The sequence below is a fragment of the Aegilops tauschii genome, chromosome 4, assembly GCF_002575655.3.
Source record: "Aegilops tauschii subsp. strangulata cultivar AL8/78 chromosome 4, Aet v6.0, whole genome shotgun sequence".
Lineage (NCBI taxonomy): Eukaryota > Viridiplantae > Streptophyta > Magnoliopsida > Poales > Poaceae > Aegilops > Aegilops tauschii.
In genome coordinates, this window is record NC_053038.3 from 19,871,987 (window position 1) to 19,886,599 (window position 14,613).

At 49.1% G+C, this 14,613-nt stretch overlaps 1 protein-coding gene and 1 long non-coding RNA gene across 2 annotated transcripts; one reads left to right on the forward strand and one right to left on the reverse strand.

Moving 5' to 3' along the window:
• The first annotated feature begins 2,540 nt into the window (after positions 1-2,540).
• Positions 2,541-7,506, forward strand: LOC120962705 (uncharacterized). Its single transcript, XR_005753463.2, has 2 exons — positions 2,541-2,961; positions 7,190-7,506. It is a non-coding gene; the product is annotated as an uncharacterized lncRNA (long non-coding RNA).
• On the reverse strand, positions 3,496-5,934 carry LOC109741559 (receptor-like protein 3). The gene has a single exon (XM_020300643.4). The coding sequence runs from the start codon at positions 5,692-5,694 to the stop codon at positions 3,550-3,552; it is 2,145 nt and encodes a 714-aa protein (XP_020156232.1). The 5' UTR covers positions 5,695-5,934; the 3' UTR covers positions 3,496-3,549.
• Positions 7,507-14,613: the final 7,107 nt, after the last annotated feature.

Here is a 14,613-nt window from a genome sequence, read left to right on the forward strand (position 1 = left end):
AAGTTGCACAGTTTGACTGTAGTGCTTCATTTTTCATATAGTTTTTGGCAAAGCATTGACTAGAGGCGGCCAGTCCAGATTGATTCGCTTAGTCACAGATACTTTAAGCTGGCTAGAAAGAGGAGTCCAGGATGATATACGACTTTTAAGTACAGACGTATAGAATATCTATCAGTGATGTGCTCATAGTGGTTGCTGTCCGGGGAAGGGACTGGCCAAATCCAAGCCGTGGGGATGTTGTCAGGTTGATGGCAGTGAAGACTTGAAAATGTGGGCGTGTGGTTGACGGTCCTCCTCCCTGGCCCGACCGCCACGCCAAGCCATGATTTGTGTGATCGCCAAGATTGGACTGTGCACTGTGGTTGTGAACGCACGGCCACGAGAGAACAGAGAGAGTACTACTTCTGCAACGCATCTCCAACATCGGAACCACTCACACACAAAAAAAACATCAAAACCATTTTTTAACTCGTTTTAAAATTCATCATAACCGTGTTAAAAAAACAACAACATCGTAAACATACTTTGATAGAATACACAATAACCAAATATGCAGCTTTCTTTTCACCCAAAACACACCTCGAGCAGCATACCTGTAAGTGCATCTTGCATGGGTACCAATATTTTGCGAGCAAATAACCGAAAGAGGTGGTCTTCCCACTCGAGATACCCATTCGATCCGGATTGCTGACGGCGAACCAAGCGGGAAATTTCAGCCTGAGCCGCGCCGTTCCCCCACCTCTCGTTGCCACTATCGGCCTCTTCCAAGCTCCCACCGTCGTTCCTTCTGTGCTTCCCACCACAGCCGGGCCAAAGCCAACTGAGCTACGCCACATAGTGAAACACTGCCATGAGAAAGAAACGCTGCACAACAAAGGAGCCCGAAACCAGACACATGCTTACACATCGTAGATTACATGCCGCCTCAAGAAGTATTCACTAATAACAAGATCAGAATGACTTACGGGGGTAGTATGTCATCCCAGCCTGCCAGTCGACCGGGATGACATCTTTTGTTGTAGGATGACGGCCATGCCACATAATAACATAGCACTCTGATCGAAATTGGTTGTTGCATCTTCCTCTTCCGAGGGGCTTTCTAGGCGTCATCTATCTGACAATCCTCAAACTCTTCCCGATCGCTGCTAAGTTCGTCCTTGAAGAGCATGGTAAGCATGTCGAATTTGCGTATCCTGAAGCGTACAACATGATTACAACGAAGTGGTTAGTTGCCGTGCTCGACCGAGTTCAACAGATATGCCATAGGGGAGGAGCAATGGCAGAGCTAGCGAAGAATATCAGGTGGGCGAAAAGTGAAGATACACACGTTTTTTTGGGGGGGGGGGGTGTCAAATGACAAAACTTTCATTAATCTGAGACTGTTTCTTCTTCTTCTTTTAATTACAACACGATTGGGGGGGGGGTATGATGAGTCGACTCTGGAATCATGTCTTGTTAGTGTATAAATACACATAAATTTCAAAAGGGAGTGCCCAATGGACTTACTCATGTGTGATTTCGACCGTGCAAGCTGCCCTCAGCACAAACTCCCTGCCCCAGCTCGCCATGAATGAGAATGTGTGCCACTCAGCAGGAGGATGTTGTGGTTTTGATCGGACGGGCCTCCATGAACATCGACGTCACATCATCTTTGTTGCACGCAGTGGGGTTGCACCTGATTCCGAGGCACGTGCCCCAACTAGGGTGGAATCCAGAGTCCTGGCTGGCCGAAAACACGATTTATGACAAAGGGAAGTCTTGCGACAACGGTTCCGTAGCCGCAGAAGCCGGCTGAAATAAAGCAAGCTAGGAACATCAAGAGAACAGACAAAGAAGAGAGAACAAACGCAAGAAACTAGGAAAGGAAGTACTCTAGGAATCGCAGAGGTTGCTGGTGCGGAGCAGGGCCGAGCTGGCGACAGACTTAATGACCCACCACTCTTGCTATTACCTTCGTGCTCTTTGCAATTGAAACCCGCAGTCGTTGAACTGTTGTGAAACCGCCCTGTATAGATTAGGCCATTGGCTGCCCTTGAGACATTTATGGTCTTAAGATACAAAAAGAATTGATGTTCGTGTTTACAAAAAATGTTCTTTTCTTTTGAGAAAACATTTGCTACAGTATCTAGTCTTTTTTTCTTTCAAGAACCGCCCAGGCTATTTATTCATTTTGGCGGAACAAATCTGTTTGCAAAGTGTCAATCAGCAAAACATGGGTTACATGAGAAGACACATAACGGATCTCTAAAGATAAAGCTTCTTTTGCATAGATATGGGCAACTCGGCTCGCTTCAGGCCCAGTCCATCGCAACTCAAACCCTTGAAAATTCGGGAGATAGGTGTGCGCATCTCCCCGAAGATATGCCCTCCAACATCTCCTCGATTCCACGCAAGTGCAACTTCTTGACAATCAGTATCAATCACAATTTGTTGGAAGCCCCTCTCACTTGCTAGGACTACGTTCTCTTTTGAAGAACAGAAAATGCCTTTTGTTTTAGGGGAAGGAACAGAAAATGCCTGGTTGGCTGGCTACTGTGCGACAGTGGGCCGGCCCAATCAGCGCGTCGTCCCGACATTTTTCTACCTCAATCTGTATGGGCCAAGAAGACTTCCATTTTGATGAAGCAAAGCCCAACTTGTAAGCGCTCCCTTTCAGCAGCTTCGGCCCATGCGACAGATTCCGGTTGGTCGAGCTGCTCCGCTGCCGGCCGGCGCCCCTCGCCGCCTCCCTCCAGTCCGGTGGCCACAGCGCCCTCTCGCCGTTCAAGCTATCGAACGCACATCCGGAGCCACAAAAGAGAGAGCGCCCGCGCCCGCGCCCCCGTTGCCCCGCGCGACACGGCGATTTCGCGAGCCCTAGCGAATCTTGAGGCCCTCGGTGGAATCGAAAATCAAGCTGGGGATGCTGGCTCGCCGGCGGTCCGGCGGAGCGTGAATGATCTGGTGGCATGCCCTCTGGAGGTATTTTGTCAGTGATCTGGACCTGTAGATTGAGCTCTGAATGAAATGTCGGTGATCTGACCCCGTCATTAACAGTTACTGTATTAATTTAATTGTTTTCTAGCATGAACTTGGCTGGCATGATATATCTCTGAAGATGTTTTCGCAATAGGTTGCTAACATACTTACATGAAGTAGTGTTGCAAAAAGAAAAGAAATACTTACATGAAGTTGTTTCATCTGTGGACCAAATATGTGTAACATCCTATAAAGTTTTAGCTGTCTGGCCAACCAATGACCAGTTTAATATTTACGCTAGGTCCAACCCTGATTAAAACAAATTACATTACCCTGGACACTTCCCACTTGAATTGCTCACAACCACGAGTCCACGACTTCCAATCTGAAATCACTGAATTACTACCACCTCTCATAAGGCTGCCAGCTAGAAAAAGAATACTATGCACTTCTATCATTCAGGAAATGAACAACATAAACTGTAGCAAACTCAACTAATATAAAACAAGATCCAACTCGGGTGTATTCAAACACCCAAAAAACTAAAATTCATGGCTATTTATTGCTTGATTTACCTCTATCCGTTGAATATTAGAACAAATTACAATTGAAATGGGCTGAGCCAAAATACCTATATAACACTAGCTGGTCATATATCACGCCTACTGCAAAGAACAAACCAAAGGCAATAAAAAATATGACCTTGACGCTGGGCTGTTTTGCAGAGATAATGTAGATAGGATGTGCTCTGACTGAGCTACACTGGTGAATAAGCATAGTGCCACACAGCTTTGGGTTCCCATCAAAACTGGAATCTGGAAAAGTGCTCAACTGGCCTCCTGTTGGTACAGGCCCTTCTAAATCATTGTTAGAAATGTTGAGTGCAGAAAGGAAGTGAAGACTCTCCAGTGCTGCGGGGATTACACCCCTCAGATGGTTATTAGACAAGTCTAGAACCTCCAGCTTCGTGAGATTGCAGATCGACAGCGGAACCAGTCCATATAATTTGTTTGAGCTGAAGTCGAGTTCAGAAAGCACTTTCAGTTGGCCAATCTCCGATGGAATCACGCCTGTGAAATTGTTGATGCTCAGATTCAAGAGTGTAGGGAAAGCTGTAAGAAAATGGTATTGGCGCGATATATTCCTCCAAAAAAGAGGTAGTTCAACGTGGCCAGGATCCAAATAAGCTGCTGTATTATCTTTGAGCATTGGGATCTCCATCAAGGCGATTGGGATTTGCCCAGCAAAACTGTTGTTTGATACATCCAGATAGAAGAGGCTATGTAGGGAGTTGATCCAGCTTGGCATTGGTCCAGTAAGTCGATTGTTGGATAACTTTAGTACCTTCAAGTTTCTGAGCTTTGATAACCAAACTGGCAAGTGTCCGGTTAATGCGCTGTCGGCCATGTGGATATATTGAAGATTCCGAAAACCATCTAGGGTCTCATCTTGTGGCATCATCTCATTCACAAAGTTCTCGGCAATAATCAGAGTGGTGATGTTCCTGAAGCCATTGAAGACATGAAAAGCTTTTGTGATATTTGTAAAAGGGTTTCTAGCAAGTGATAGGAAGGATAGGTGCAGATTCCCTATCCTTGGTGAGATCTCACCATGGAAATGGTTCAACGACACCCGCAGCGCAATCAAATTGCTGCATGAGTATATGCTTTCTGGAACTATGCCACTGAAGTTATTTCTCAAAACATCTAAATGTGTCAGGTTCTGTAGGGTGGAGAAGTTGACCCTGCCTAGATCTCCGCTGAAGTTGTTGATCTTCAGATCGATGATCATGAGACGCGTGCAGTTACTCAGAGTTGATGGCACCTCCCCAGACATGTTATTGTTACCCAAATAGAGCTCCTCTAGCCTCTTCAACTGACCTATGGAGCCTGGGATCTTCCCACTGAATTTGTTTTCTCGGAGGTCGAGAGTAACCAGATTACTGAGTTTTACCATGTTTGCTCCATCGAGTTCTCCTTGTAATCCGTTGTTGGGGATGGAGAGATGCTCCAGGGAAGTGGCATGGAAGAGTTCAACAGGGAGAGTGCCACTTAGTTTGTTGTGCCCAACCTTGAACACTTTGAGCATGGAGCAATCACCAAGTGCAGCAGGAATACCGCCACTCAATTGGTTGTAACAAAGGTCAAGCACGGCCAATGACGGCGAGAGGCAAAGAGAAGGTAGTATGTGCCCGGTGAAGCTGTTGTTGCTGGCGTTGAGCACGACCAAATTCTGCATCACCTTCCATGTGTGTGATGGAAATTCTGCACCAAATTGGTTGCTCGAGATGTTCAGTACCTGCAGAGGCAGGGTGGTGGTGACCGAAGATGGCGGCTCGTGCAGCACCCCACTAAGCCTGCTGAAGCTGACGTCGAGGACGATGATGCTTCTGGAATACATGAGCTCCGGAGGAAGGCCTCCGGAGAATGAGTTGTGTGAAAGGTTGACACACAGCAGGCCGGTGAGACCGGCAAGGTGCGGCGAGATGCGGCCTTCAAGCCCTTTAGATGCCAGCGAGACCTCAGTGACGCCCCCGTCCCTGTTGCAGGTTATGCCTTCCCATTTGCAGCAGTCCGTGCCGTTTCTCCATGACACGGCAAGGCCGGCCTCTTGAGATAGCCCTGTGAGGAACTGGAGGAGGGAGTGCTCCTCCTGCTCGGTGCATGAGCTGGCAGGAGAGGCCAAGGAGAGCAGCAGCAGAAACAGCTGCAGCCCGACCAGAGCTGTAGAATGCATGGCTGGTAAGCTTAAAGCCTTCTCATCTTAGCCTTTTCGTGCAATGGTTGGTTATCTGGTAGCCGATAGGTGGTGGTTTCCAATGTTGCAGTGGTATCGTTATAACTAGAAGATAGTGCTACTGTAGTTGCATCAGAGTACGTCTTCTGTCACTGAGGTACGATGGTGCCATCAAGATGGTGGGTACCAACCTTAGGCTTTGTTGGCTCTTGAGGTCCACTAACACCTTTTAGTCCTACATTTACACATCGTCATCTGGTTCTTTCTGAGCATGCCCATTATGGCTCTAGATGGCAATGGGTAATTACCCGACCAGGTAAAGCCTCTCTTTTTTTCATGCCCCTGAAAGCACATGCTTGCCCATTACCCCATACGCACCGCGGGGAAGAATTTCGCCCATACTCGCTGCCCGACAGGTAATTCGTCCCCGCAGGTATACCCGCCCCTTCTGATGCCAACCTCCAAGTGCAATTCACACATATCAAACCAGCAACTTATTATCCAAAAATCATAACTCTTGCAGTTCAATAGCATAGTAGTTGCAAAGCACAATTGCATACCATCACATCATAACACTAATGACCATCAATTCGATAGAATAATTGCACAGCACAAGTGCATACCATCACATCGTAACACTATTATCCATTAATTCAATAGAATAATTGCACAACAAGTGCATGCATTCACATCATAACACTAAACATCCATCAATTTACTCCCTCCGTCCCAAAATTCTTATCTTAGATTTATCTAAATACGGATGTATCAAGTCACGTTTTAGTATTAGATACATCCGTATCTAGACTAATCTAAGACAAGAATTTTGTGACGGAGGGAGTAATACAGTAGCATAATTTATGCATCGCATCATTATCATAACAAGTACTCCCTCCGTTCGGAATTACTCGTCCAAGAAATGAATGGATCTAGATGTATTTTAGTTGTAGATACATCCATTTTTGTGACAAGTAATTCCGAACGGAGGGAGTAGCAAGGTTCAAACGATCAAGTATCAAAACTCTCACATCTCACAACTCACAACTCTCAAGAGTAATTCTAGATGGCATGGTTCATCGCAAGACAAGTGACAATGATAAAGCTCAAAACTGAGCAACAAAAGACGGGGTTCACATGTCAGGCCTCCACTACTGGGTACCCGTGGGTAACAGGTATGGGTAAATACTAATGGACAAACGTACATGTACCTGTGTTACCAACGGGGAAGGAATTTTGCCATTTACTTACCCGTGGCCCAAACTTATTAGGCTTTATTGGTTCATGAGGTCCACTAACACACATTTAGGGCTTGCCCACCTCTTATTTTGATAAATAGTCTTAGAAGTAAAGCTCCGAATCATATGTTTTTGTTCGTTTTCTATCGTTATGTATGTTGTTGCTGATGCGTCCGCAACTTCATAGTACTACATGGGTAAGCTTGTTATACAACCCATACCACAGATAGACCTCATTGACCATCACATTTGCATTCCAGGTGATCCTTTCCAGGGAGCCAAAGTTGGTGGTGGGAGAGGCACCATGCATGGACAAGGACTATTTTGAGATGAATATCGGACAAGGGGTTCGATCTAATTTATCCATAGCAACAACCCTCCTCTATAATGAGCCTGCAATATAAGCTATGCTAGGTCTCGTCTTAATAAGATGGGAGTTAAGTTAGGTTCAGTTAACCTGCAATATATAACTGTACTGAATTGGTACCCAGATGCTCTCAAAACACACATAATCTTTTGCCATCAGATGAAAATATGTAACGTGGTCAAAGAAGAAGAAGATAGCTACGGTAGCAAAGGCTGGGTTGATTAAGTAAGTTGCTGCCATTTAGGCAAACTCCACCGCGCGACCCCATCCTGTCCGCCCCCGTCCGTTTGAGGTAAAACGGACAAACCAGACGGCCCAGCGTGCGGGCGCAAACGGACTTTTATCCGTTTTGTGTCCGGTTTCGACCCATCCCCAGCCCAAGTTTGCGCCGGTTTTGGGGTGAAACGGACATCGCGCGGACGGGCGGGACGTGCGCGCTTGTCCTCCCCTGGCCCGCCTGTCGGTGGGAGAAACCAAAACCCACCCACCCCCCATTTGGCGCCATTTCCCCAAACCCTCCCACGTCCCTCCCACCGCCCCCTCTCTCCCCCGTCCATGGCCGACGCCCAGCCGAATTCCGGCGGCCTGGCCATCGACCCGCCCAGAAAGGTGAAGAAGAAGGCGGCCAAGGCGCCAAGGAAGCCGCGGTCGGAGTGCACGCCGGAGGAGATCGCTAAGTTGGACACGGAATCGGCGAAGAGGAGGGAGTGGAGAGCGGTCGTCAAGGTCAATGTCGCCGCGGCCAAGTTCGCCGCCGAGCGTGATGCGATGGAGGCCGCGCGGCGCAAGGCCGCGGTCGACGAGAAGGAGGACATCGTCAACAAAGCGCACACCCTCCTCATGCTTGGCATGGGTTGTCCGGCCGGTTTCCCTGCAGCGGCCGTCGGTCCAGCAAGCACAGGCTCGTCGGTCGCCCGGCCTCCGCACTGCCAGTCGCCGACGTCGCGGACCACGCCCATGTCGCCCGGCTTTCCTTCGCCAAGGCACGACGGACAGACCCGTTTCTCGGGGTCGCCGGACGTTGGCTTGTTCGCGCCGTCCACACCGCGCCCCGCGGCCGTCATCGACCTCAACGTCACGCCTGGGTCCAGCAGCGGTGGCTGGCCGTCCGTCGAGATGCAAAGAAAGCAAGCACGGGCACCGTTCACGGGCACCATGCCGGCCCCCGCGTCTTGTTTGACGGAATGCCAACACCAACGCCACCGGTCGACGACCCCTTCTACAACCAGTACATGGAGGACGTGATCTTTGAGGGTGGGCAGGGCCATGCCTACGACACCGACGAGACCCAAAGTCAGGATGGCCGCGCCCAGTACGCCCCCGATGAAGAGGCCGACGACCGTGCTGACTACGACCATGGTGACTCGTGGCATGAAGACAATGACATCTATGTCGAAGGTGATGGTGATGAAGAAGAAGGCAATGACGTTGATATTAGTGGCGAGCCATTGTTCATCGACAAGCTCACCCAAAGAGCGGAAGCATAAAAGAAGAGGAAGAGCATTCGCACGGGTTCATATACACAAGATGAGGACAAGTTGATTTGCCAAGCTTGGATGGAGATTAGCCAAGATCCGAGGACCGGCGCGCAACAAAAGGGCCTTGTTTTTTAGACAGAGTCCACAAAACATTCCATGAAAGGAAGATGTTTGAGCCCTACCAAATTACAAGCAACCGTGGCATCGGCTCGATTCAAAAGAGGTGGTTGTTCATCCAACAAGAGTGCAACAAGTATTGCGCCGCATTTGAGAGCGTTGAAGCACGGCCCGTGAGTGGTCTCGGCGTTGGGGACATGGTATGCTCTCCTCTTCCTAGTCCTTTCCTTGCTACGGCCATGAGACTTCGGCCTTGTATATGTTTGCATGTCACTTGTTGTTGATCATGTGGTGTAGGCATTTCAATCTTTGGAGGCATTCAAGGCCCGGCACAATGACAAGCCATTCACTCTTACGCATTGTTGGACGATCATCAACAATTGCCCTAAGTTCAAGGACCAATACCGTGAACTTCAAAGGAAGAGAGGCTTGAAGACGGCCAAGTTCGCTGGAGGTGGAGATGGCGAGGCGTTGAAGAGGCCGAGGGGCAAGACCAACTCCAAGGTTGACGACATATGTGATGCCTCATCCATGGCATTGCATGACACTTTGCATGGCATGATGTCTCAAAAGGATGTGAGGGACGAGAAGAAGTGGCAAAGCAAGGACGAGCAAATGAAGCAATACCTAGACCTTCAAAGGAAGAAGCTTGAGATGGAGGAGGCGGCCAAGAAAAGGAAGATCGACATGGAGGAGGCGGCCCGGCAAAGGCAGCTCGACATGGAGGAGGCGGCCCGGCAAAGGCAGCTCGACATCGAGGCCGACAACGTCAAGGCCAGGCAGAGGCAGCTCGACATCGAGGCCACCAATGCCGCCACCAAAGCGAAGGAGGTGGCCCTTGCGATCATGAGCGTGGACTTGTCGAAGATGAGCGAGAAGACGAGGGCCTGGTTCGAGGCCAGGCAGAAGGAGATGCTCGACGCCGAAGACCTGAACTAGGTCGTCCGATCGGCCGTGGCCAATCTTTTTGGAGGCTGGCATGGGTGCCGCCCGCCCGCTGGGCCGCTGGCTGTGTGCCGGCGAGAAAAACATTCATTTTGGAGGCCGGCTGTGTTACCGGCTGCTGGCTGTGTTGCCGGCGAGGACAACTATTCATTTTGGAGGCTGGCTGTGTTGGCGGCAGCTGGCTGAGTTGCCGGCGATGGACGTGTAGGCCGCTGGCTTTGTTGCCGGCGTGAACTGGGGCCGCTGGCCTGATGAACTAGGACTTGGCATTTGAAAGTTGCTCCGTTTTTAAAATATAGAGGCGGACAGGATGGGGAAAACGGATGCGTCCGCACGCTAGGCGCACGGCCACCGCATCCAGGACACGCACGGACATGACCCCATTGCCTACCCAAACGGACAGAATCCGAACAAAACAGACGTCCGTTTGGGGTCGCGCGGTGGAGTTGGCCTTATGTAGTTCTTTCTTCAAGATACGGGAGCTCTTAATCAGTTTGGTTCTTGAACTGGTGCATCTACTTGCTTGGGGCAGCCATAAAAGAGTACCGTACTGCTACAGAGCATCATTATATAGTAGTATCAGCGTACGTTTGATGGAAACATGCCTGACTTCGACTAGAGCCTTAAACGTGCCCAACTTCGGGACAATGCTCATATGACGTACTCCTCAAAGACCTCATGGTCATGGGCAGGCATGGTCATGGTCTTTCTTGTATGAATCTTCTCTAGTAAAAAAATAAGTCCATGTATTCGTAGAAATTCTTTGCGTTTTATATTTTGAAACATAGGGCAGTTAGGGCATCTCCAAAGCTGACTCCAAATCAAACACGGTATTCATTCACGGTCCGTGGACAGTGATACGGGAGTCAGCCACCCAACCGCATCTCCTAAATGTCAGTCAAGGCCCGACCAATTTGAAATTTAAGTGCATAGCGTTTGATCACAATAAAAAGGAGACAATTATGCATTGTTTTTACATGCCTGGTCACAAAAGAATCTCAAACTGACAGTTCGTGAAAAAATGGATTTTTTTGCCCTGTGGTATCGGCTATTCGAGCCTCCACCCTCACTCTGCCGTCGGCTCCTCCTCACCATCTGCCTCCTTCTCGGCTCGAGTTCGTCCGCCTTGCGCTTCGACATCCAAACACGGATGGCTTGCACGGTCATCCTTGCATCCAGGGGCGTAGCCAGGCCCCGGGCTGCCCTGGCCATGGCCTGGGGCGTGGAAACAAAAACCTTCATTGACTGTAGCTACAGTAAATATTGTGGCTATGGCCCTGGTCGTACGCAGATTCTGGCTACGGCACCACTTGCATCGTCATCCAATTCCCCCATCTTCAAGGCCAACATCTTCGTGTCCTCCAAAGTGGTCGTGATCTCAATCTTCTTCTCTTCGAGCATGGTCTTCTTCTTTTCGAGCTTGAGTTTCTTCTCGGTCGCCGCCCTCAACAAGTTAAACCTCTCGGTATTTTTTCCTCCTTGACGTCGGAGCACTTGACACATACCTCCAGTGCATGCCTCCTTCGCCAAGATGTCCTTGAACCTCTATGTCATCTTATCCGTTGCCCCTTCTCTCTTCTCCTTCTCCTCCTCCCACTTCTTGCCATGAACCTGAAGGAAATATGCCCTAGAGGCAATAATAAAGTTGTTATTTATTTCCTTATATCATGATAAATGTTTATTATTCATGCTAGAATTGTATTAACCGGAACTTAGTACATGTGTGAATACATAGATAAACAGAGTGTCACTAGTATGCCTCTACTTGACTAGCTCGTTGAATCAAAGATGGTTAGGTTTCCTAGCCATAGACATGAGTTGTCATTTGATTAACGGGATCACATCATTAGAGAATGATGTGATTGACTTGACCCATTCCGTTAGCTTAGCACTTGATCGTTTAGTATGTTGCTATTGCTCTCTTCATGACTTATACATGTTCCTATGACTATGAGATTATGCAACTCCCGTTTACCGGAGGAACACTTTGTGTGCTACCAAACGTCACAACGTAACTAGGTGATTATAAAGGTGCTCTACAGGTGTCTCGGAAGGTACTTGTTGGGTTGGCGTATTTCGAGATTAGGATTTGTCACTCCGATTGTCGGAGAGGTATCTCTGGGCCCACTCGGTAATGCACATCACTATAAGCCTTGCAAGCATTGCAACTAATGAGTTAGTTGCGAGATGATGTATTACGGAACGAGTAAAGAGACTTGCCGGTAACGAGATTGAACTAGGTATTGAGATACCGACGATCGAATCTCGGGCAAGTAACATACCGATGACAAAGGGAACAACGTATGTTGTTATGCGGTTTGACCGATAAAGATCTTCGTAGAATATGTGGGAGCCAATATGAGCATCCAGGTTCCGTTATTGGTTATTGACCGAAGACGTGTCTCGGTCATGTCTACATAATTCTCGAACCCGTAGGGTCCGCATGCTTAAAGTTCGATGACGGTTATATTATGAGTTTATGAGTTTTGATGTACCGAAGGTTGTTTGGAGTCCCGGATGTGATCACGGACATGACGAGGAGTCTCGAAATGGTCGAGACGTAAAGATCGATATATTGGACGACTATATTTGGATACCGGAATGGTTCCGGGTGAGATCGGGATAATACCGGAGCTCCGGGAGGTTATCGGAACCCCCCGGGAGGTATATGGGCCTTAATGGGCTTTAGTGGAAAGGAGGGAAAATGATGCGGAGCATCCGACGATCATCCCCATGTACACTCGAGCCTACACCATTGGACCTAAGGTACCAAGGAGACCCTCTCGGAGATGCTCGGAATGATGGACAAGTCCCCAAGTACAAGGATGAAGGAGCACGACGAGAGGAACCGGAGAAAGGCTACAGGACCCGGACATCTGGCCAGGCCCTGGACATCCGGCCCCTCCCGCAAGCCCGGACATCCGGCACCAGCCCGGAAATCCGGCGCCCATCACAGAAGGCACCCGAAGCTGAACCACATCAGCCCGGACATCCGGCCAGAGGCCCGGACATCCGGCTCTTCCCGAGCCGCCGGACATCCGGCCCCCCAGCCCGGACATCCGACCCCGCCTATCCAGAGACTATAGAAGTTTGCACCGCCAGCCCGGACATCCGGCCCCTCCTGAAGCCCCGGACATCCGGCCCGTCGCCCGGACATCCGGCTCCGTCTGTCTGCGCACAGTAAAGGGCCGAAGCCCGTGTACCCCTTCGACCCCCTGGACTATATATACTCCTTCTCCTCCATCTTTCTAGGGTTAGCATTGGTTTAGCTCATAGTTGAGATAGAGCTTTGCTCATCCATATCGGATCTACTCCACGAGAGAGACCGCGGCCCCTCTACGGAGAAGATCCCCCTTGGATTCAAGACCTCCTCACGGAGAAGACCCCCATCAAGACCTCCTCATGGAGAAGAACTGGTTACCCTTTGTATCGTCCTCTGTTGATCGTGGATCTTGTATCTCCTCTCGTGTTTCGAGGATCTAGCACATGTGTGATTGTTCTTGTTGGTTTGAGTGATTCTCTCGTGTCTTCCCCTCGTGTTTCCCCTCGTGTTCTTCGTGTTCTTAGTTGGGATCCGCTCTTTTCGTGAAAGATCGGCTATATAGGGTTCCACCCTACATCATCTTGGTATCATGAGCCACGTTGATCACGATTTCGGAGCCTCCCCGTTGTGTTTTCTAGCCTAGTTTTGTTGATTTCATTCCAAATTCGAAAATCCCCACCAAAAAATAGCCCCCAAATTTTTTTGTGATTTGTTGGTGTAATGATGTTTTGTTGATTTTGATCCATGGATTTGCTTTGTTACTTGTGGATCTAGCTTTCCCCCACTTTTCCCCACTTTCCATCCACGAAATCTCCGCAATTTTGCCCCCGAAATCATCAATTTCCGCCCCCAAAATCGAGTTCCTCGAGTCCATCCTCGGATTTGGAGCCCGGACATCCGGCCCGTAGCCCCGGACATCTGGCCCCCGGACATCCGGCCCGTGCCTCGGACATCCGGCTCCTGGAGCGCATTTTCACGCACGGTTCTGGACATCAGGTCCCGGAAATCCGGCCAAACCCCGGATGTCCGGCCCCTGTCATTTCAGCTTTTCCCTGTTTCACCGTTTTGTCCATAACTAATTCATCCGGAGTCCCTTTTTTGACGTTCTTTAGCTCGTTTTGAAGCTATTGACATCCCCCATAACACAAAAATACTACCATCCCCATTTGACTCCATCAAATTTTTGGAACTTTGGCATCTTTGCCTAGGGCTTCCACCATAACTTCCGCAAAACCACCATAGCCTTCCGCAACCTAACCCAATTTGTTCCTCATAGCATTTGTGGTTGTTTGAGTTGTGGTTCGAGTCTCCTAAGGTGTTTCGGCTACTTAGGGACGCTTGCTTCTTCATCAACCACCACCATAACTTCTGCATAGGCTTACCCACAATACACTTCCGCCAACCCAACTTAACCCAATTTTGTTTGTGTTGTGAGTTGTGTCTCCTAAGGTGTTTCGGCTACTTAGGGACCGTGCTTCCAACTCCCACACCGTGTATAATCCACCACCTTACCCTCCAGTTCCGCATTGCGTTCTCCAAACCCTATCATTGCATTTCCGCAATCCCTTTGAGTTTCCGCAAAACCACCATCGCATTCCCGCTACCACCATTTGACATTTGACATTTGAGATTTTGAGTTTGCGGTTTTTCCGTTTCCTAAGGTGTTTCGGCTACTTAGGGACGAGTCTCCATCATCTTGGTATCTACATCAAGAACACCGCCACTCATCATCAC